This window comes from Tursiops truncatus, chromosome 13 (assembly GCF_011762595.2).
Source record: "Tursiops truncatus isolate mTurTru1 chromosome 13, mTurTru1.mat.Y, whole genome shotgun sequence".
In the NCBI taxonomy this organism is placed as follows: Eukaryota; Metazoa; Chordata; class Mammalia; order Artiodactyla; family Delphinidae; genus Tursiops; species Tursiops truncatus.
In genome coordinates, this window is record NC_047046.1 from 22,418,844 (window position 1) to 22,438,579 (window position 19,736).

Sequence of the window (19,736 nt, forward strand, 5' to 3'; positions counted from 1 at the left end):
CCTCCCGTGATCCGGGTGTACTCCTCCCCGTTGCTGTCTGTCCTCTCCTGCCTCACCTCGAGGCTGGTGTCTGACCCTGACTCATCAGGACCCTCCAGGGCTGGTGACTCTTAAGCTAATTACAAGGGTTTACCCACGGGTTACATGGGAATGCTGAGAGGCAGTCCAGTTTTCTTCACCAGGGTTGCCGCTGCTCTGCCACTTACTATCTCTAAAATTCATACCTTCTGTTAAGGGTCAGTGTCCTCACCTGTAAAAAGGGAATAAACAGTTCGTTCCCCCCCAGGATTGTTATGAGAATTTAGTGAGTTCACTGTAAGGACTCAGCGAGTGCTTAAAATTATATAAAGAAACAAATCTGCTTGCGAGCCTGGGCCGAGGGACGTACCACAGTTACGTGCACAACTTGTGACACGCGTATACAGTAAGTGTTTTAGTTTCCGTGTGTTTAGAGGTAAAAACTTTTAAAACTCCAGAATGAACTCCGCTGACTGTACTATCTGATTTGGATTTGCAAGGCTGTATTTTTCTCCTCCTGCTAATCTTTTTTTTTTTTTTTTTTTTTTGTGGTACGCGGGCCTCTCACTGTTGTGGCCTCCCCCATTGCGGAGCACAGGCTCCGGACGCGCAGGCTCAGCAGCCATGGCTCACGGGCTCAGCCGCTCCGCGGCATGTGGGATCTTCCCGGTCCGGGGCACGAACCCGTGTCCCCTGCATCGGCAGGCGGACTCTAAACCACTGCGCCACCAGGGAAGCCCTCCTCCTGCTAATCTTAACTCCATATTTCAATTTTCTCCCAATCGATAATCAGTACAACTGGTTTGGCATTTGCATCTGAGTCCCAAGCGGTGCTAGTGATCAGAAGCTGCCTTTGGGAACGTAGATTTGTGGCATTCTCGGGGGGAGTGACCATGACATGTATTCCTGGACTCTGGGTCTTGTGAGCGAGGGTGTGGGGTCTGGCAGTGAGGCTGGGGGAGGGGGACACGGTGTCTTGGGCTTGAACCTCTTGCCTTCAGAGCCACTGCACTGATGAAGTGAGTGGTGGCCAGGTGTGACTTAGCTGGGCAGCACATTCTGGAGGTGACAACACGTTCGCACCCTTCATCCCCTCTCAAGGGACAGCTTCACTCCCCAATTCTGGGCTGGTATGAGCGCCAGGAAACTTGTCTTTGTTTTTTGTGCCCGTGGTCTCTGAAGAAGCACAGGATTTCAAAGGCAGTCGACAAATGAGAAATCCTGTGGGTCATAGAGCTTAGAAAGCTTATTTTTTTCGTAAATGGTGTGAACCATCGAGGTCTAGCTGTGGCTTCCGCTGGTGGAGGAGCAGGAATGAGGAGCCTCGACATTTATCTGAAGCTCCAGCCGCCTCTCTCAGATCGGGAAGACATAAAAGTTCAATGTCATCTTCAATTTGCATGGACTCCCTTTGGAGATGCAGGGCTGGCCGAGTCAAGTGGAGCACTTAAAACACCAGGGAAGTGACAAATCACAGGGCGAGGGTGAAGAAGCGTGAAAGGCGTCTCCCACAGTTAAAGCAACCAGTCAGGCCTCCCTTGTGACCTCCATCAGCATCGCCTGCCTGGACGGGGGCAGCTCCACAGGCTGCGCTGCCCGTGTGGTGAACACATTCAGCATCCCCAGACCCCGCTCAGGGACCCACAGGGCTCTGCCTGCTTCGGAAACCCTGTGATGTCTGGTGGAGCGTCCCCTGCCTTGGCTCCCTGGCTCCAGAACTTTCCCTTTGTGAGAACAGGGCAGATGTGGTGGGGGGAGGGTGGAGAAGAAAGGGGAGCAGGAGTGGAGTGGGGAGCAGGGGTCAGCAGAGGCACCAGGTGTGGATGAAGAACACAGGAGCGAGGGCACTGGCTCCGTGGGAAGCTCGGGGGAGGCGTCGCAGGCATGGGCTGGTCTCGGGGCACCCTCCTCCTGGACATGAAGCCTGGGCTCATCCCTGAAGGTCACTCCCTCCTCACGCAGACTGAATGTCCACGCGCCTCTTAACTGTCGAGCGCTTCCAGTTTTCTTGCTTGTTCCTGGTAGCTCCCTAGGTAGAAGATTCCACCAGCCTCTTTGCCAAAAGACCACGATCCAGTCCCTCCCTTTGGTCGGTGGGCTTTACCTGGTCAAGCAGTTGCCCTTTGGGAGGCGTTGAGGAGTGTGCAAAACCTGCCTCGCCCTTCTAGGGTATTTTACCACCATTTGGAAGTGTCTGAGGACATTAGTGGGCCTTATTGGATGCAGTAAGACATCTCATTTGGTCCCTCAGCACTGAAGATACGTTTCAGTGCAGCATTCCTCCAGCACCTGATTTGTCACCGCAACAGCGGGAGGGAAGAGTCGGGATGCAAACTCATTCTGCAGGCTCGAGGTTCTATTCTTATGATCCTTGCTGTGATTTCCCTTCTGATATTGGCAATTTGAAATGACATCGGTCTATCTGCCCCATTTCCCGAAGGTGCTCGTTCAGAGTGCTCTGTGCCCATCAGTTAGCCTCCCCCTGCCCAGCGAGGTGAATCAGGCCGATTCGTCCATTTTCCAGGTGGAGGAATGAAGTGAGGACCTGCCAGCATCACACAGGCAGCTTGAGACATGGGCAGATACCGGTTTCCAGGCATCATCCTGCCACTTTAGGTCCCTAAAGGATTAGTAAACCAAAGGCACCCTCTGGGTTTTCCCAGGCATATTTCTCTCTAGAGCAGATACAGTAGCTGATACCAAACTGGATTTGTTAATTGTGGTGGACTCGGCCCTTCATCCTACCTCTGCTTAGGGATAAGTGTGTGGACAGCTCTCTCCCCGTGCACATCACCAGATGGTATTTGGGTACAAGCTGTCAACTAGCAAGACAGCTGAATAGCTTAATCTGACCCGTTTATAGCAGCCATCCCCCTTCACCGGCCCTGCCCCCTCAGCTTTGATTTGGAAGGGGAATGTTTATCACACCCCAAACCAGAGATTATGTTGGAATTTGCTGCTGCTGGATTTGGCTGTCACCTTCCTGCTCCTGGTGGAGAATCTGCCCGTCCTTTTGTATCTGCGCCCTCCCCCGCTCCTTCGTTCTCAATATGTAGTGGTTGAGAGGAAGTGTAACATGATTTTAGGGCTTGCATTTCAATTCCACTGCATTTTTATGGGACAAGCAGAGTCTCAGCGCCTAGAGTTATTAGGTTAGTATCTAAAATGGGTTCAGCGTTGTGGGTCTTTTTGTTTAAAATGAATTAGACGCTCCCCCACCCCTTCTTCTCTTTTCCCCCTGGGGATGAGTGGATTGAGGTGAGGCCCCCAGAGACTAGTTGGAGGAATCCTGGAGCTCTGGTTAGTTTTCTTCTCCCAGTTTAATTGTAGAGCTTCTTCTCTCTCATCATTGATAGCCGAAGTGGCTCTGTGTCCCACCCACCCCCTTTTGCTTTAGGAACAAGATTATCACAGTGCGGCCTTGTGAATCAATTTCTCTGTGCTGATGAAAGTGTAATTCATTCTTAATCAAACAGCCTTGCTGCTGCAGGCTCTGTGCCGGAATACATTTAGTTATTCTGTCTTCACTTTGGGAAGCAATCCCTCTCAAAAGGACTTTTGGAGGAGAGCTGGAAGGAGGGAGCTGGCAGCCAGCCTGGGGCTGTGGTTTTCCAGCAGGGGGCACTCCTGGGAGTGAGGCCGGAGGAGCTTCGTAGCTGGAAGCCTTCACTGCAGAGCAGGCCAGGAAGGATCGGCAAGCCTGGTGCTGGTCTTGGTGCTTCCAGGCTTGCTGTCTCTACACCCTGGGGCCCTCTCTCAGGGGCAAGCCAGGTCCTTGTATCTAGACGGGCTGCCTGAAACCCTCGCCCAGTGAGTGGGAGCCCGTGAGTCTGCATATTGTTTGCATGCCCGGGTTCAGGAGAGGCTGCCGGGTACCAAGTCCTTCCCTAGGGTTGGAGGAACCAGCCTCCTGTCTTTTTAAGGAGACAGAAGTGTCTCCCGAATCTGATTCATTAGCTGGTGGAGGTGTCTGTTCGGTGATACTGCACACAGCTCGGGTGGTGTGAAGAGGTCTCGCCCTGCCAGAAGGCTCCCCGTCCTGCCCTTGCACAGCCTGGTGGCCGTCACAAACAACGGGCAGTGTGATGGGGAGGTGGCTGTGGGGGAACTCTGCCAGGCTGTGTCTATCAAGGCTGGGCAGGAAGAAGGGGCCAGGCCACGGGTGGGCCAGAGCGCCCCCAAGACAAAAACCACACCATACAGATATGCAGCCGAGAAAGAAGAGGAAGTTTGTCTCCTCAGAATGGAGCTGGATTAGTGACAGACTTGAACAGCCGGTTCAGTCAAGAGAGAACTTAATTCCTCCTGTATTATTCACACGGCGGATTTTAATCAGATGTGAGGAGACAGCTGCAAGAGAGAAGCGGGTCAGTCCCGTGCCTGGTGAGGAAACTTCATGTTCTTTTGTCATCTTCAGGGAACTGGTGAGAGGAACGTGGGGTGCAGAGCTCCCGGAGGGGCTGGATGCGGCCGCCAGGACTCCCTGGCCGCCTCTGTCTGGACCCAGGGGGAGTTTTGGACGGTGCGGGGCAGACGTGGCCACCAGTCATGCTCGGGCAGAACTCTACCCGCGTGTCCTCAGAAGGATTCAGAGAAGGTGGACCAGACTTGACAGGTCCCAGAATGAGGCAGCCACTGTCCAAGAGGCCCTGCTTGTCTGTCTGCGTAATGAGGCCTTTCTGCTTCACCACCTGCTGGAATTCGGAGTCCGCCCAGCATGGCAGCGTGGTCGTAGAGCCACGTTCTGTGCACCTGGGGAGTCCCCCATGGCACCGCCCCAGTCCTGGAGGTGCTGCCCCCCAAGCAGTGGGTCTGGGGTGATGACAGGTGTTGCTGGATCACCAAAGGGGCTGCAGGGTGGTGGGTGGCCCTCGCGGCTGACTCCGGCTCTCACCGTTTGGCACCGCAGGATGCGAGGCCCAGGGTGGCGGGTCATCTCTGTGGTCCCTTTGCCACGCTGTGCGGAGAGCCAGGCCCGTCCCTGAGCAGGAAGGTGTACCGAATGCTGACGTGGCTTGTACACCTTGGGGTAGGAGAGGGTAGCGGGAATCCAGGATGCTTGTGAGCCGATTTCCAGGAGTCTACGAAGACGACCTGCAGAGGCCGTTCCCTTTTTGAAGGGCTAGCTTTGTGCTGTTTCCTCTAAGCCTTCCCCTCCTCCTTTACGGATACCTCCTGCCTGAGGCTACACGGTAAATGTGACAGTGAGCTTTCTAGAAAGAGCAGGTGGTAAGGGATCCCACAGGTGAGGGGAGGGCTGGGGTGTGGGGCGGAGCCGGGCCGGGAGCGCAGCTGGCAGTGCCTGAGGGGGAACCTCCCTGCCCCTGGGCTTGAGTCCCCATGTGGAAGATAGAAGCCCAGGCTTCTCCCCACGGACCGTCCTCACTGCCCAGCTCCCCGGCCTGTGCTCCAGCATGAGCAGGTCCTGATGCCTGAGATGAGGGACGCTGTGGAGGTAGGGCAGGCAGAGGAAGGGTTCCAGCCGCGCCAGTCAGCTCGTGCGGGATTATCCTCTGATGACGGGCTTCCTGTTGGAATTGGAACCACCACAAACTGTACAGAAAGGGTGAAAGGCGGGGGCGGGGCAGCCAGGTCTGCCTGTGGGCCGAGGTGGGACGCTCCAGTGCCCTTGGTGTCAGCAGCCACGTCCGCCACCTCCGTCCGGTGGCTCTGCCCATCCCTCCAACAGCCTGGAGACCATGGTACTGTCTTCTTGCCGAGGCTGCGCGTCCAGGGTGCTCTCCTGCTTCTGCACGGCCAGCGTTCGATCTCGCACCGCACCTCTCCTTGGGCTGGGGTGCGACTGCTGCTCTTGTGAGATAGGAGGTCAGTGCGGGCTGGGATCCAGGGCAGTGTGTTGCCCACTCGAAGAGGCCTTTGCCTCCCAATAAGCACACGCTCAAGTGACTGGAGTCTGGCGCTGCCAGAGCTGCCAAAACCCTCCACTGGCACCTCGAGGGGATAGCCAACACGCAGCTCCGGTAGGAGGATCCAGGAATTCTTGGAACCATCATTGTACAAACGGGCAGGAGGCTCTCGGAAGCCCCCACAGCCCGGGCTCCGTGCCTGCGGAAGAGGCCAGGCCTCTTGGGGGCATCTGCTCTCCCTGCCTCAGAGGCTGTGAACCCTGCCTTCGCCCTCACCCCTCCAAATCTGCCCTCTGCCCTGCTCCCCCTGGAAGGAGAGGAGTCGGAGCTGGGGGAGGGGCGATGTGACACTGCTGTTAGTAACACCAGCTGTAGCGTTTCACCACGCACCAGGCACGGCACCGAGCGCTCTGTAGAGTTTCTGTCCCTCCGCACGTCACCCTGCGAGGCAGGGGCTGCCACCACCCCTGCTTCTCGGTGGGAACTGGGGCCAGACGGAGTCAGTGACCTGCCCAGGACCACCCAGCCGCCGAGATGGGCTTTGGGTTGGTCAGTCTGGCCGTGCCTGTGAGTGACTCAGTGTATGGAAGGAAGGGCTGCGGCAGAGGCCCCGTCCCCTGCAGGTCCCCTGTACCGTGAGGAGCCGGCCTGAGGTCTCCCCGGGAGTGTGGGAGGAACCCGAGTGGAGACACGGGGTTTCACACCTTTTGATTCACTTTCCCCCAAGAGCCTTTTTGTCCCGGTGGCTCTCTGGCTGTCTTTCTTTCTTCCCCAGTTACCATCCTTGTTCCCATTATCACAGAGCACGTAACTCCCGGCCCGTCTCCTCTGCTTGTGTTTAGGGAGAAACCCATCCTTCTAGAGGGAGTTCCTTTTCAGCAAAGAAATGAAAGGTTTCTCCACTCCCGTTGGAGCTGGGCTTTCCAAAGGGTTTCTGAAATTGGTTCCACTGAAAAAAAGAGCTCAGATGTCTCCTTGCATTTAGCTTGTTAGTCAGGAACTTCAAGGCCAAAAGATTTGGCAGGATTTAAAGAGCTGGCTCTCAAGCTGTCTCATTTTGAGTGTACTGATGCTGCGTGTCTTTGATGGTGAAGTGGTTGGTTTGGAGTCTTCTTCCCCCACCCTGTGGAGAGCCAAGCTCTCTTTGGATTCAGGGACTGCCAGAGGTTGAGGGAATGGGCCAGACCATCTAGCCTGGCCCCATGGTTTAACTCCAGAGAAAAGCGGCTCAGAGAGGTCAAGGGTGTCCACTGAGGCTACACAGTGAGGTGGTGACGGAGAATTAGCGCCTGGGCCTTCTCAGCCCCAGGTGGAATTCTCAACTTTCCCCTGCATCTCACCATTTCGTTATCGTTATCACCTACATCTCATTCACTCAACAAACTGAGCTTCTGCTATGTGCAAAGCACTAAGCTAAGTGGTTTGAGGGTATGAAGATGAACAGTACGCACTCTGTGTCCCCCCTCCCTGAAGACACTCCTTAGCAAAATCCCAGAGCTGGGTATGGGGCACACAGTCTCACCCAAGTAACTGATTTCAGGAGTAGAGCAGGAAGCAGGGCACTGGGGGTACGCCCATGCCAGATGCTTCTGTTTGGGGAGATCCTGGGAAGGGACCTCCCGAGTTGGGGGATTGGGGTTTGGCAGCCCGGGAGGTCGCAAACCCTAGTTAGTGCTTTATCTGCCAATCAGAGAGCTCCACCGCCGATCCTCCCTCTCCCTTCCACGTCTTCTCAAGCTTGTGCCGCTCAGGACAGCATTCCTGGGAAGGCCTCACAGTTTCTGCCCAGAGGACCGCCCCATGTGCTGCGCCCTCCCTGCCTAAACCAGCCCTACCTGGAAAGCCAGTTGCCTCCCAGTTTGTGGATGGAAACCCCCTCTCAGCTGCCAGGTCACGGGCAAGTCTGCTTTGGGGCCACCTGGGGAGCCAGGAGTGGAAAGGATGAGCTCTTCCTCACCTGACACAGGCCTGCCCTGCCCGAGGCCATGTCTCCTTGCCTGAGCAGCGTGCCCAGGGCATGAGGACTGAGACACTTGCATTGCTGAGCTGGCCCTCGAGCCCTGGAGCGGATGAGCACCCAGGCTGGGACCAGCACGGACAGCACAACAAGAGGCATCGTTAGAGACTCCTTTGTAGATGGGGATGTGAGAATCTATTAAAATGCCGAGGGTTCCCCTGCCCTCTGTGAAAAGGCGACATTGATGACATTTTCCTGCTGACATGCTTCTGCACACCAGCCATCCCTCCTGGCACGTCCTCATTTGTCACCTCCTAATTTGAGTTCCTGGGCAAATCTGGAAACTTACTTGGGATTGACCACGAGCTTCTTGAACATCTACTTGAACCGTCTTCCCTTTCACTCCCAGCCACCTTTGAGTTTAGTCCGGGAGGCAGGAGGGCATCCTGTCGTGAAAGAGCTGAAAGCCAGCCCCCCTTTCACTTTCTTCTCTGCTTCCTTGCAGCTCACCCTGCAGAGCGCCAAGTCCCGAGTGGCCTTCTTTGAAGAGCTCTAGCAGGTGACCCAGCCACCCGAGGATTGGCCACTCCTGCTTGCAGCACCGCTGGGATGGGCCTGACACCGAGGGAGCCATCCGTGGGCGGGCTGGATGGGGGCTTCCTTGGAGCTCTGGAGCTTTTCCTGGCTGAGCGGAGAGCCCAGCCCCCTTCACGTGCAATTGCCTTGAACTATGACCCTGCAGAAGTATCTCTCTTGGGGTTCTAGTTCTCCTGACCTGAGTCTTTAAATTTTTTTGAGTATTTGCCTTTCCTTATCTAATGTGGGATTCCGTGCTTCCTTCGTCCAAAGCACCCTGGGGTGTGTGTCTTACTGTCCACTGCTGACCTCCCAGCCCTGTCTGGGAAGTGGCTGTAGGAAGTGAAGTACACAGGCCCCCTGGAGACCGGAAGGCTGGTGGCATTCCCCCCCACCCCCAGGGTTCCAGAAAATTCATCTTCACTGGTGAGGAACTGGCATGGGAAGAAGTGTGGCCGCCCAAGCCCAGGCCCACAGCAACCTGCCTGCTACACGTCATTGGAGAGCGAGCCAGGCGATGGGTCCTCGGCCTAGGCACCCCTGAGGTAGCCCTCTGGCTGCCAGCTGGTGGGGAATGGGAAAGGCAGCTGTGCCTGGGGGAAGACCCGGCAGAAGCTGTGATGAAGGGCTGGCTGCCAGCAGAGGGCCTGGGAGGCCAGCAGAGCCGTGTAGGAACCTGCACCCTACAAAACACTCGCTGCCTTTCTTCTGCCACCTCAGACCAGGGTCCAGGAGGCAGGCGGGGCCCTCTGCAACCGTAGCCTCTCTCGCACGTGGCAGGCGGGGTGGGGGGGCTCCCCGTCACTCTAGTCAGCACCTGGCAGCCCAGCCATGACCGGGGTCTCTGTAGGGCTCTGAGGCCCCGACACCCAGTTCCACTGGCCCCAGTCTGCCTCGTTGATCTGAATGGTCTTTCCTCCCGGCCACACGCCAGCAAGGCTCTCCCCCCCGTGGCTGTACCTGGGCCTGCTTGGCTGTTGCCCTCGTCTCCTTGAGAGCCCTTCGCCTTATGTTCTCCCCTGGGCCATGTGAGGGAGGGGATGCAGGTGACCCCTCACAGTCAGTGCTCTGCACCTGCCGACACGACCCCCGGCCATGCCGGGTGGCAGCAGCTCACAAAGCCACCCCATGGCCCATACTCACTCCTTGGTTTGGGGCCGCTTTCCTGCCCTTTCTTCCTCCATGGCTGGTGGTGCTGCTGTGACCCGCCAGGCCATTCACATCCTTCCGATGAGGCTGCTGTGCAGAGCCGGGGATAAGTGCTAACCAGTGAAAAGAAGTGTATTAAATGAAGGCGTGGGAGGGCCTGGAGATTTCCTGAGGGCAGAGGTGGCTTCTGGCAATCCTGTGTGGTTTTGAGAAACTGAGAAGCTCGCAGAGATCCTGCCAAATTCCGTGGTCAAGCTGACCTAGTGGTGTCCTGGGCTTGCCGCCACCTTCTTGGGTCACCTTGCACGGTGTAAGCCAGCCCTATGTGTCCCCCCAGCCCCTCAGGACATGCAGGGTGGGACTCCGAATCTGGACACTAAGCATGAATGGCTGTAGCTGGAAGGTTCCCTTGTGTCTCTCTGTCCCTCCGAGGCCTCTTCCCCTGAGACACGGTCCCGGCGGGGCTCCTCCGGCCGCGTTTGTAATGTAAGGTCTGACAGTTGTGAGGCTGTTTCCTCAGGCTCACCACCCATCCCTAACCTGCACAGTTAGTCTGTAACAGTGGCTGTGGGCACAGAGCATGGTGGTCATTCATAAAAATGTTGTCAGGCTTTGTTTTTTTATTATTTAACTGCTGTGTGTATGTCTGAAGTCTGGGAAATGCCGAGCCATGCAGCCACAGGGGAGCCGGCTGGGATCTGAGCTGTGGAGGGAGCAGACTCTGGAGGGCCGGCAGAGCCTGGCTCCAGCAGGGACAAGGCAGCTCTCCTTGGGGACGAGAGCTGGCAGGTACCTCCCAGAGATGAACAGGCGGAGAGGATGGCGGCCCTCAGAAATATTTTGAGCCCCAGTGGAAGAAGGAATGAAAGCAGAGCTTGGTTTTCAGGGCGTGTGCCAATGGCCGAGGTGACTGTGTGATTTGTAAGTGAATGAGCTTAGGTCTTATTAAGTAAGGAAGCCCCCGACCTCCATTGAGAGCAGGGCCCTGCCCGGATTGTTTCCTTTGAAGTGCTCCTGATGGTCCTTGGGCAGAAGCACCGTGCTGGTAACACTCAGCGAGGCTGCGCTGGCAGCCCCTGGCGGGTCCACGCAGGGCACCTCGTTGATCTGATTTAGGCTCCACCTCAGCCCCAGCGGCTCTGTCCTGTGCTGTCCTCACAGTTATTTGCGCACCCACCGGGCCCTGCTGGACAGCACCCCGCGGCACTACTTAACGCTTCCTGAGTGATCGCGTTCTGTAGTCTTGGGGACAGGTTTCTCTCTCCCTTTCTTTTCTCTTTCAAATCAAAACCGCAAGTCCTGAGGGTAACAACCTGCGACTGGCTAAGCTTCGCCTGCTGGCAGGACTGGGGCCTGCAGGCCCCTGGAGGGGGCGGCCTTGGCAGGGAGATGGCCTCTCCCAGCCTCCCCGGGGCCAGGCTGGCCCCTCTGGGCTTCCAGGGAAGCTCCATCCACCCGTTTTCAAAGACTTCAAACCATCCTTCTTCCTATGGGGCCTCCTGTCAGGGCCACACCAGGGAAGGCTATTTTCTATTCTGGGGGGTTGTTGTAATTTAAATGATTGTTTTAATAAAAATTCTAAGTTGTAAAAAGTTCGTCTTGGGCTCCCTCAGTTTGCTCGTTGCTCTGGCCATTGAAGTGGTGACTGGGGCTGGGGGGTGGCGGCTCCCTGATGTCTGGGACCTCAGCTCCAGCCCCACGTCTTTGGTGGTGAAAGGGTCCCCTTTTCCAGGCTGACGACAGCACCGCGACTGTGCCTTCACCAGGACACCCCTCGTGCTTCCCGTGAGGCAGGCCCTGTACTGGGTCCCAGTCTCTCCATGTCCTTCCCACACCCCTCGCCTGTCCTCAATTCTAGACCTGAAAACTAGGGCACCAGACTGGGCAATCGCTCCAGGCACTCCTGCTCTGGAAGATGGGGCGTGGGCAGCATGCAGAGCCACTGGGGGCCCAGGCACAGCCTGCAGGACAGATGAGGCCCTGCTGTGGTCACAGCGCCACATGCCATTCACACTTGGAGTTGGGAACGACCGCTGCAGAGCTTTGGGGTTTTTTTGCTGGTTTTATTGTTTTAGTCAACAAAAGTCCTTTATTAAGACCAAAACTACTATAGGATAATTCTATCCCAAATCACGCAACCTAAAATAGAGATTCAGGTGGCACAATATGTTCTCAGGACTTCTGAGGGTCCACAGGGCTGCCTATCAAAGTACACAAAACTTTCCAAGAGTTTGAGTTAAATATAACCAGCTTTTTATATACTTTGGAAAGATATGAAGTTGTAAAACTAGAGAATTTTGAAGTTTTTAAACATTTTGTTAGTTTTAAATGTATAGAATTAGTAACTAATTTAACTTTTTGTTAGATGAATAATATGAGACTGCTGCGTTTATTTTTTAGCTGAAGTATAGTTGATTTACAATGTGTTAGTTTCAGGTGTGCAGGAACTGCTGCATTTCTTAAATGTAGGTTATGTTATTTTCAGTGATTGGAAATAGTTTTATTTCCTACGTAGTCCAAGCTGGAGAAAATACTTTATAAATACTGGTCATTTGAAGCTGTCCAGACAATATTTTTACCTGACTTTTTTTTAAAAAGCCAACTCCTGACCCCCAAGAGATAGTAAGGCTCTCACAGATCCCAAGGGCTCCATTCAGTGGGGTTAGAATTAATAATACTGATATTTGGGTATTGGGAGACAGGTTGAATTCTCCTCTGCTTTTTTTGGTTTGTTTTTAGTTTGTTTTGACCGTGCTGTAAACCCAAAGCTGCAGGCCGGACCTGGGTGTTTAATTGTGGCATTTGCAGCCCGGCCCCATTAGGTCCTTCAGTGGCATTCCTGCCAGCACTTCATCCTTTTCTGTCGTCCTCGCCTGAGCTGAGCACCTGGCAGATGTCCCCAGGGCTGCCCACCCCAGAAGCCTTCGCTTTGGAGGAGCGGGTCGGGAGCCACCCACGTATAACAATGAGTTGGCAGCCGGACTCTGGGGGGAAAGGTATCGGTGAGAAGATTGCTGCAACCATGTCTAATCTAATCTCTTGAGCGTCTGAAGAAGAGAGTCGAGCCGTCTGTGTGTTCTCCGTCTCCGTCTCAGACAGCCCAGGCAGCTGAGAGAGGCCAAGGGCTCCTCTCCCCTCCCGGGCCGCGGCGGGACTCCCTGGCAGCCTGTCATTACTGCATTACAGCAGGATGCTGCGGCCACAGTCCCGGCCCTGGTAGGGAGTCCAGAGCTCGCTTACACGGAGAAGGCTCAGGGCTGTTCAGCACTGCCAGGACCTGAGCTGACTCAGAAGAACCCCCACCGGGTCCCCTCCCGGTTCCCACTTGATGCCCATTTCCCACTGGGGTAGTAGCCCCAGAATAGCACCTGGCATGTTGCCTCTGAGCCAAAGAAATCAAGACATCTCCTGGAGAGGTCCGCAGCCGGAGCTGCATGCTTGCTCTGTGCCTCCCGGCTGCCCCTCTGTAACGAGGGTTGGCAATGATGCCTCTGGGTACCTCTGAGATGTTGTCAGGATAACATGAAGAACAGACACAAAAAACACTCAGATTTCTAAGGAAAAAGAGACGAGGATGTGCAGCAGTACCACCGTTATTTACAAGTAACAGAAGCAGTACACATGAAGAAACATGAAATCTTTTCTTTACACCCAGCCATGCGGAGGGCTAAGGAAACCACATAGCTGAGGGGCTCAGGGCCCACAACTTGGAACTCAGAAAGACCTGGTTTCAGTCACTTAGCGGCCATGTGATCTAGGCAAGTCACCTAAGTTTTGGGCACTGCAATCTCTTCATCTAAAAGGGGAGTTTTATAGGGTTTTGTGGGGATCATTTATGCCTGGGAAGCTCTAAGCCCAGTGCCACAAGGGGAAGGTGACTCTCTCTGGATGCTTCCTTTGGAGGGGTGGGGGGCTTACAGGAGGAAGCAGGAAAAAAAGCAAGTGGACACCCAGAGGAAGCCCTAGGTCAAGAGGGACCAGGCCCCCCTGTGGCCCCCACATGGGCCCCATCCCTCCACCTGTACCAGGAGCTTAATTACCTGCATCTGGCCTATTTGTCCTCACTGTGTTTGCCCAGTGCCAGCTGCAAAGCCCAGGAGATGATAGATAACCCAGGCTGGGGCTGCCTGGCTTTGTCACATTAATACCTGCTGCTCAGGTCAATAATTTACTGGAGGCTCAGGGTGGGAGAGCGGCTGGGTGGGCAGCCCTTGGCCCTGCACCTGGAGCAGCTCCCTGAGCCCGTGGGCACCTGGACCATAAAAACCCACTGCAGACGCCGGGGGTTGGGGCCTGGGGGGGAGGGTCGGCAACGGGCACGGCAGTGACCTAATTTTCTCTTATCAGGCATAAGGAAGAAGTTCCCATGGAATCTTGCCCATTTTCAATATAAATAATGTAATTCCCCTGCCTGCCTGCTCAGGGAGGAAGGGGCAGCCTTTGATCCGAAGGAATTAAGTCAGTAAACAAAAGCGAAGAAGGCTGCTGAGGTGTCTCCTTGTAGGCACCTGCTGTGCCATTTACCCGAGAGTGGATTGGAGTTAAATCCAGAACGAGTGAAGTGGACCGGTGGGGACAGCCTCTCTCCTGCCCACCATCCCGCTGGAGCTCCCTTCATCCAGAGATACCTTCCAGTCCCCCCCACCCTCCCCAGCAACGGCCCAGCTTGGCCCTGCATAGTTTCCAGGGGAGGGTGATTCCGAGGGAAATGCGTGTGCAGAATTGGAGTGGTCTGGGATTGTCTGGGCTGGAGAAGGGCTCCCCCCATGGGAGGAAGGGGCCCGTGGCTGGCAGAGCCACCCAGACTGATTGTCCCACCCTGGCCTGTCGGGGTCCAGCCTGCGCTTCAGGAGAGCACCTCCCTGCTTCCAGCCGTGTGGCCTTGAGAGGGTCCCTCCCGCTCTTGTCCTCGGCTGTAGGTCAAGTTTGGACCAGAGGAACCCAGACCTCTTCCAGTTCCAGCCGTCTACGAATGTCATGTTTCTAAAAGAATTCCTCAGGCTGGTCTGTTTCACCCTCCAGGGAGCCGAAAAAGACAGACCCAGGATACCAGAGGGACAGCCGCGGCGCAGCTGGTCTTGAACCAGGCACCCTGCAGGGCCAGCGAGCTTCACCCCATCCTCTCTCCCAGCCCCAGTCTCCTCTGGCACAAACTGGGAAGTGGCAGTTCTGGTGCCAGCCCCCGAGTTAATGTGAAGGGCAGTGGGCACCATTGCAGGGGCCTGGCACTGCCACCTGGGCTTCCCCGCAGCCTCCTGCCCGGCAGCCGGTTCAGCTCCTGACAGCCCAGGTGGTGGCTGGGGCAGCCGAGTGCGCGTCGGCAAGGCCTGCTGTGGCAGGTGCTCTGCTCTAAAACCCACGGGGACCCCGCCTTCTTTGTCCACGCCTACACCCCTCCCCCAGCCTTCCTCTCCCAGCCGAGTTCCTGAGGCAGAATCTATTAAGTCCTTCATATTAGCCGGCAAAGGGGGAAACGGCCCTCTTTCATCTTAACTGGAGTGAATTTGCATTAACACCTGGGGAGTTCTGTTTGCCTTGAGAAAGCACGTTACTATTCTGAGCTGCACACGCGGCGAAGTATCCGTGCAGCTTTTTCGCGAAGTATCGGTACAGCTTTTTTCTCCTCCCCCCTTTTTTCCCCCCGGAAAGGGGAGAGTGGCTGGGGATGCCAGGGCTCCCCGCTCCACATAGGAAGGTCCCCGGAAACGCCGAGAAGGGGGAGCAGGGAGCAGCTCTCAGGGGGTGCAGGCGTGCCCCGCCCCCGCTGCCCCCTCCAGGAGGCCGTTAGGCTCCAGGGGCCGCCCCCACCCCAGTGCCCTTATTTGCCAAGCTCTGCTGTAACCAGTTCGTACTGGGCGTCGGGTAGAGAGGCCCAGCAAGGCAGCATTCTGGGAGCCGGAGCCCCACCCCGAGGTGCTCCTTAGTCAGGGAAGGGGGCGGGGTGATGCGGATAAATCAGGGGTGGCTCCCGCTGGGCGGAGGCCAGCAGTGACGACGATGTGGAAGTCACAGCGTTCCAGGTGGGTCTGACCCTCCGGTTTCAGAACCGGCGCCAGCCCACTCTCCCGTCCTGTCACGGAGGCAACTTAAGAGTGTTCGCACCCAGGAACCGTGGGGTCTAGGCCGAGGGTGGTTGGGCATGGTTGTCACGTCTCAGATCTGGAGATGGAGGATCTAAAAGGAGAGAAAAGGGAGGAGGGGCAGGGGAGGGAACGGTGCACAGGGAAACACCCCCCCTCAGCCCCTCGTGCTTTCCAGTTCTCCAGAAGGCCCAGCTCCTCCTCCCAAACCTGGAAAGGATGTGCACCCCCCTCTCCCCCACTCTAGCTCCCATGGGCCGGGAAGCTGAGGGGGGCTGAGAGTCCCATGATGAGCAGGGGAAAAGCAACACCCTCCGACCCCAGGCCACCCCCACCCCACCTCCCGCCTCCTAGCAATCCCAGGCGACAGGGAGGGGAGAAGGATGCAGGGCAGACAGGGGTCCAGGCCCCATCCCCTCTGGGCTGGGGAGCAGGGCAGAGGGAGGGCCCCACGAGGACCGGGGAGGAGAGGGCTTGGCCTTTCGAGCTCCACATTCCTCTTCCGCAGGATCGATTCAGTTCCCAGCCCACCACAGGGTCATCAGGTTCTGAGCCAGCACCTGCCACAGCGAGAGTTTATTAAACAAGGCCTGCTGCTGTGTGGTTATAGCTCTTCACTATTAGCTCGTCCTGATTCAGGTATCAAAGGAGACAGCTCAGGGCAGCAGGGGCCATTGTGGGCAGGGAGGGCTTCTCCCACAGCTCTGCTCCCACTCCTGAGCCCTGGGCAGCTGTGCCCCTCTCCAGACCACCCTGAACTGCCCCCCTCCCATGAAGACAGGGGCAGGATATGACCAGCCACAGAGAACCCTCCCTGCCCTGAAGCTGGGGCCCTCACAGGTTGACAGCAGGAGAGGGGCTGGTGGTTGCAAATATCCTTGAGTGGGTGACAGCTGCAGCTGCCTGGGCACAGCCTTTGGGACTTGGGGGGAGTCTGGAGGGTCTGGGAGCCCTGGGCTGGCATCAGCATTCCATGGGCATCCCTGGCCCCTGCCCACCCCCACCCAAGACTGGGTCCATGCCAGGTGCCACAGCTACCTCTCTCCAGTGACATTTACCAGCTGGGAAGTGGCCACCGAGACGTGAAATCAGGGCCGGCCTGGGGCTGGCCCACTTCGTTAGAGCTGGCTCTGCTCCACTGGGTAGGTCGGCACAGGCCAAACACAGCCCCGCCCCGCCAGCCCTCCAGCTCCTCCCAGCCGGTCCAGCCCCACTGCCTGGCTCAGGGGAGCAGGCCCGGCCCCCCACCCCAGCACCGACCCTGTCTGCTCTGGCCAGGCCCCGAGGAGGATGAGATTTACTACAACAGTGATCCGTGTTGGCCTTGGCACACCTGGCCAGTCTCTAATCCTCAGCCCTCCCAGCAGGGGCACGTTCACCACCCTACACACCAGTCCCAGTTCATGGCAGCAGCTCCCGCTTTGGTCCTGGCTGCATCTTGAGGCCACACGAGAGCCCTGTGCTGTCACCATCGCTCCCCTGCGGGACAGGAGGAGAGTGAGGCTCGGAGAGGCCACGTGACCTGGAGCTGGGGTGCGAACCCCGTCCTACCTCCGCCTGGGCTGTTCTGCTCCTCAGCTTCCCAGGAGAGGCTGTCCCTCGGGCCCAGCCCAGAGGCGGGTGGGACAGAAGTCCTGCCCTCACGTGATCTGGGTGTGGCCACCGGCCCCCTGAGGGGGCTCAGCAGTGGGGACAAACCCCAGGGGCAGGAATGGTTTGGGAGGGGCTATCAGGTTGGGGCTGGATTCTGGGAGAGGCGTCCTGGTGCTGGCTCTCACCCCCACAGCAGGGGAGGAGCTGGGGATGCAGGGTTGAGCTCGGTGCTGTTGGGGGGCACGGGTTCATTCACGAGCCCCCCGCCAGGCACTCCTCGTTGAGCCTGTCCCTGGGCCGCATGGAGCGAGTGCAGGTCTGAGGCGCAGATGTGGGCGCCTCCCTCCTCCTCCTCCCAGCTGGGGGGCCCAGGCAAGTCAGGTCACCCCTCTGAGCTCCAGGTTTCGAAGCTGGAAAACAGGGTCACCGATGTCTGCCTCGGATGACTAAATGAGAAGAACGCACTTTAAGTGCAGACTGTGCCTGGCCCCCAGGGAGCCATCGCTGCCAGGGAGCACACGCCACAGCAGAATGCTGTCTGCCACATTCCCAGTATCTACCATGAGGGATGCAAAACCCAGTCCTGTAACTTCCAGGGTGCGTGGGGCAAGCATGCGGCCGAAGCCTTCTTGTCTGATTCCCTGGTGCCCAGCACAGAGCCTGGCCCAGAGTGGGTGCTCAGTACTTAACTGCTGGGTGAATGGGTCTCAGGCGCCCCCATCTGTGAAATGAAGATCTTTTTTTTTTTTTGAAGACCTTTTCTTTTTTTTAATATTTATTTATTTACTTAGGCTGCGCTGGGTCTTAGTTGCGGCATGCAAACTCTTAGCTGCTACATGCATGCGGGATCTAGTTCCCCACCCAGGGATCGAACCCAGGACCCCTGTATTGGGAGTGTGGAGTCTTACCCACTGGACCGCCAGGGAAGTCCCTAGAATGAGGCTCTTAATGCCCAAGGATCTCGCCCCACTCCCTAGGCCGTTGTGCAATTCAGGTGAAATGATGGCTCAGAAAGCATTTGTTTTGATAATTAATATGCTGAGGAGGAGGGAGAGGGAGGCAGTGACCTCCCAGCAAACTGGGTGAGGGCTGGGAGAGTCCAGGCCACGATGTCCCCCGGCCGCTGGTTGGGTCAACTGAGCTGTACTTACCGTGGGGCCTGGTCGTTACTCAGCCACCCCCACCCCCAGCCCTCCTGTCCCAGAGGAGCATCCATCAACGTCTCCTTCGCCCTGTTGGCCCAGACAGTTAGGCAGTTCTGCCTGAATCCAAGGGCCCCGCCACTCAAAGCCACCATCACTGCTTCGCCCCTCCTCTGCCAAGGGCCGGGCTGGGGGTCAGGGGTAGGAGTGGGGGGTGCGAGGCAAGCATGGTACCTCATCTCTGTGACTCCTCTCCTCTTCTGGGTCAGGGGGCACTGCTGTGTCCCCATTTTACAGATGAGGGCATTGGCTCCCAGAGGCCAGAGACTTGCCCAAGTTCACACCCTGGAGCTGTCACTCAAATGCAGATTGGGGTCCCCACTTTTTACTTCTGCCGCCCTTATCCAGGCCTCAGTCTCCCCTGTGCTGAGAGAGCTGCAGACTTCCTGCAGGCTCCAGCCCCGCCAAGCCTGCTCACCCCATCCCAGCCTCCCAGGGACAGCGTGATGGATGAGGGTCCCGTGGAGGGGCAGGTGCCACACGCCCACACACCTGCGGGCTGACCGTTGGGTGATGGATCTCTTCCTCCTCTCCCCTCCCCAGGGCCTCGGCTCCATCTGGTCCGGCGCCGCGCCAGCCTGATGGATGGGCCACCCGCCGGGCCACCCTCGCTGTCGCTGCCACCCGCATCCTCGTAGCTGTGCTCCAGGGTCAGGAGGGCGGCTCCGCAGCCCCTCATTCAGTCATTCAACAAACACATGTTTATCAAGGGCCTACTATGTGCTGGAACACAGAGCAGGCAAGACAGATTAGGAAACCAGTTGTCACCCTCCAGTGTAACAAGTGTGGTCACAGGGCAAATAGAGGGCAGCTGTGAAAGCCAGAGGAGGCCTCTGACTCGAGGGACCAGGGTGATGGGTCTGACTAGGGCAGAAGGAGCAGCTTGTACAAAGGGCCAGAAGTGAGAAAAGCAAGGGATGGTCCCACAGCTGTGACAGGTTCAGAATGACGGAGGCGTGGAGACGGGATGGGGCGGGGGCCCAGGGAGGCTGGGGGCTGGGGCGAGGCCAGCTTGGGCTCGCCTCTGGATGAGGGGGAGCCAGAGCCAGGTTGGCGCTTCAAAAAAACCCCACCGCTCCTGGGGGAGGGCGGCCTGCCGAGGGTCTGTAGAAATTCAGGAGCAGAAGCAGGCCCTGGCAGGTGGGACTGGAGGGGGCAGCAAAGGGGAGGGAGTGAAAGATTCTGGAGCCAATAGTGGTCAGTGGCAGAAGCCCTGGGGGTGATCGCGTTAGCCCCATTTTATAGATGAGGAAACCAAGCCTTGGAGACGGGGCAGGACCTGCCCAAGGTCACA

The 19,736-nt window shown here is 57.1% G+C and overlaps 1 protein-coding gene across 3 annotated transcripts in view; it reads left to right on the forward strand.

Moving 5' to 3' along the window:
- The window catches only part of NF2 (NF2, moesin-ezrin-radixin like (MERLIN) tumor suppressor), a 79,311-nt gene extending 68,149 nt beyond the window's left edge, over positions 1 to 11,162 (forward strand). For all 3 annotated transcript variants that reach the window (XM_073790281.1, XM_033837149.2, XM_033837148.2), the window contains one exon: positions 8,348 to 11,162. In XM_073790281.1, coding sequence (XP_073646382.1) covers positions 8,348 to 8,405 — 58 coding nt within the window. In that variant the 3' untranslated portion in view covers positions 8,406 to 11,162. The remainder of the gene's footprint in view (positions 1 to 8,347) is intronic.
- The last annotated feature ends 8,574 nt before the right edge of the window (positions 11,163 to 19,736 follow it).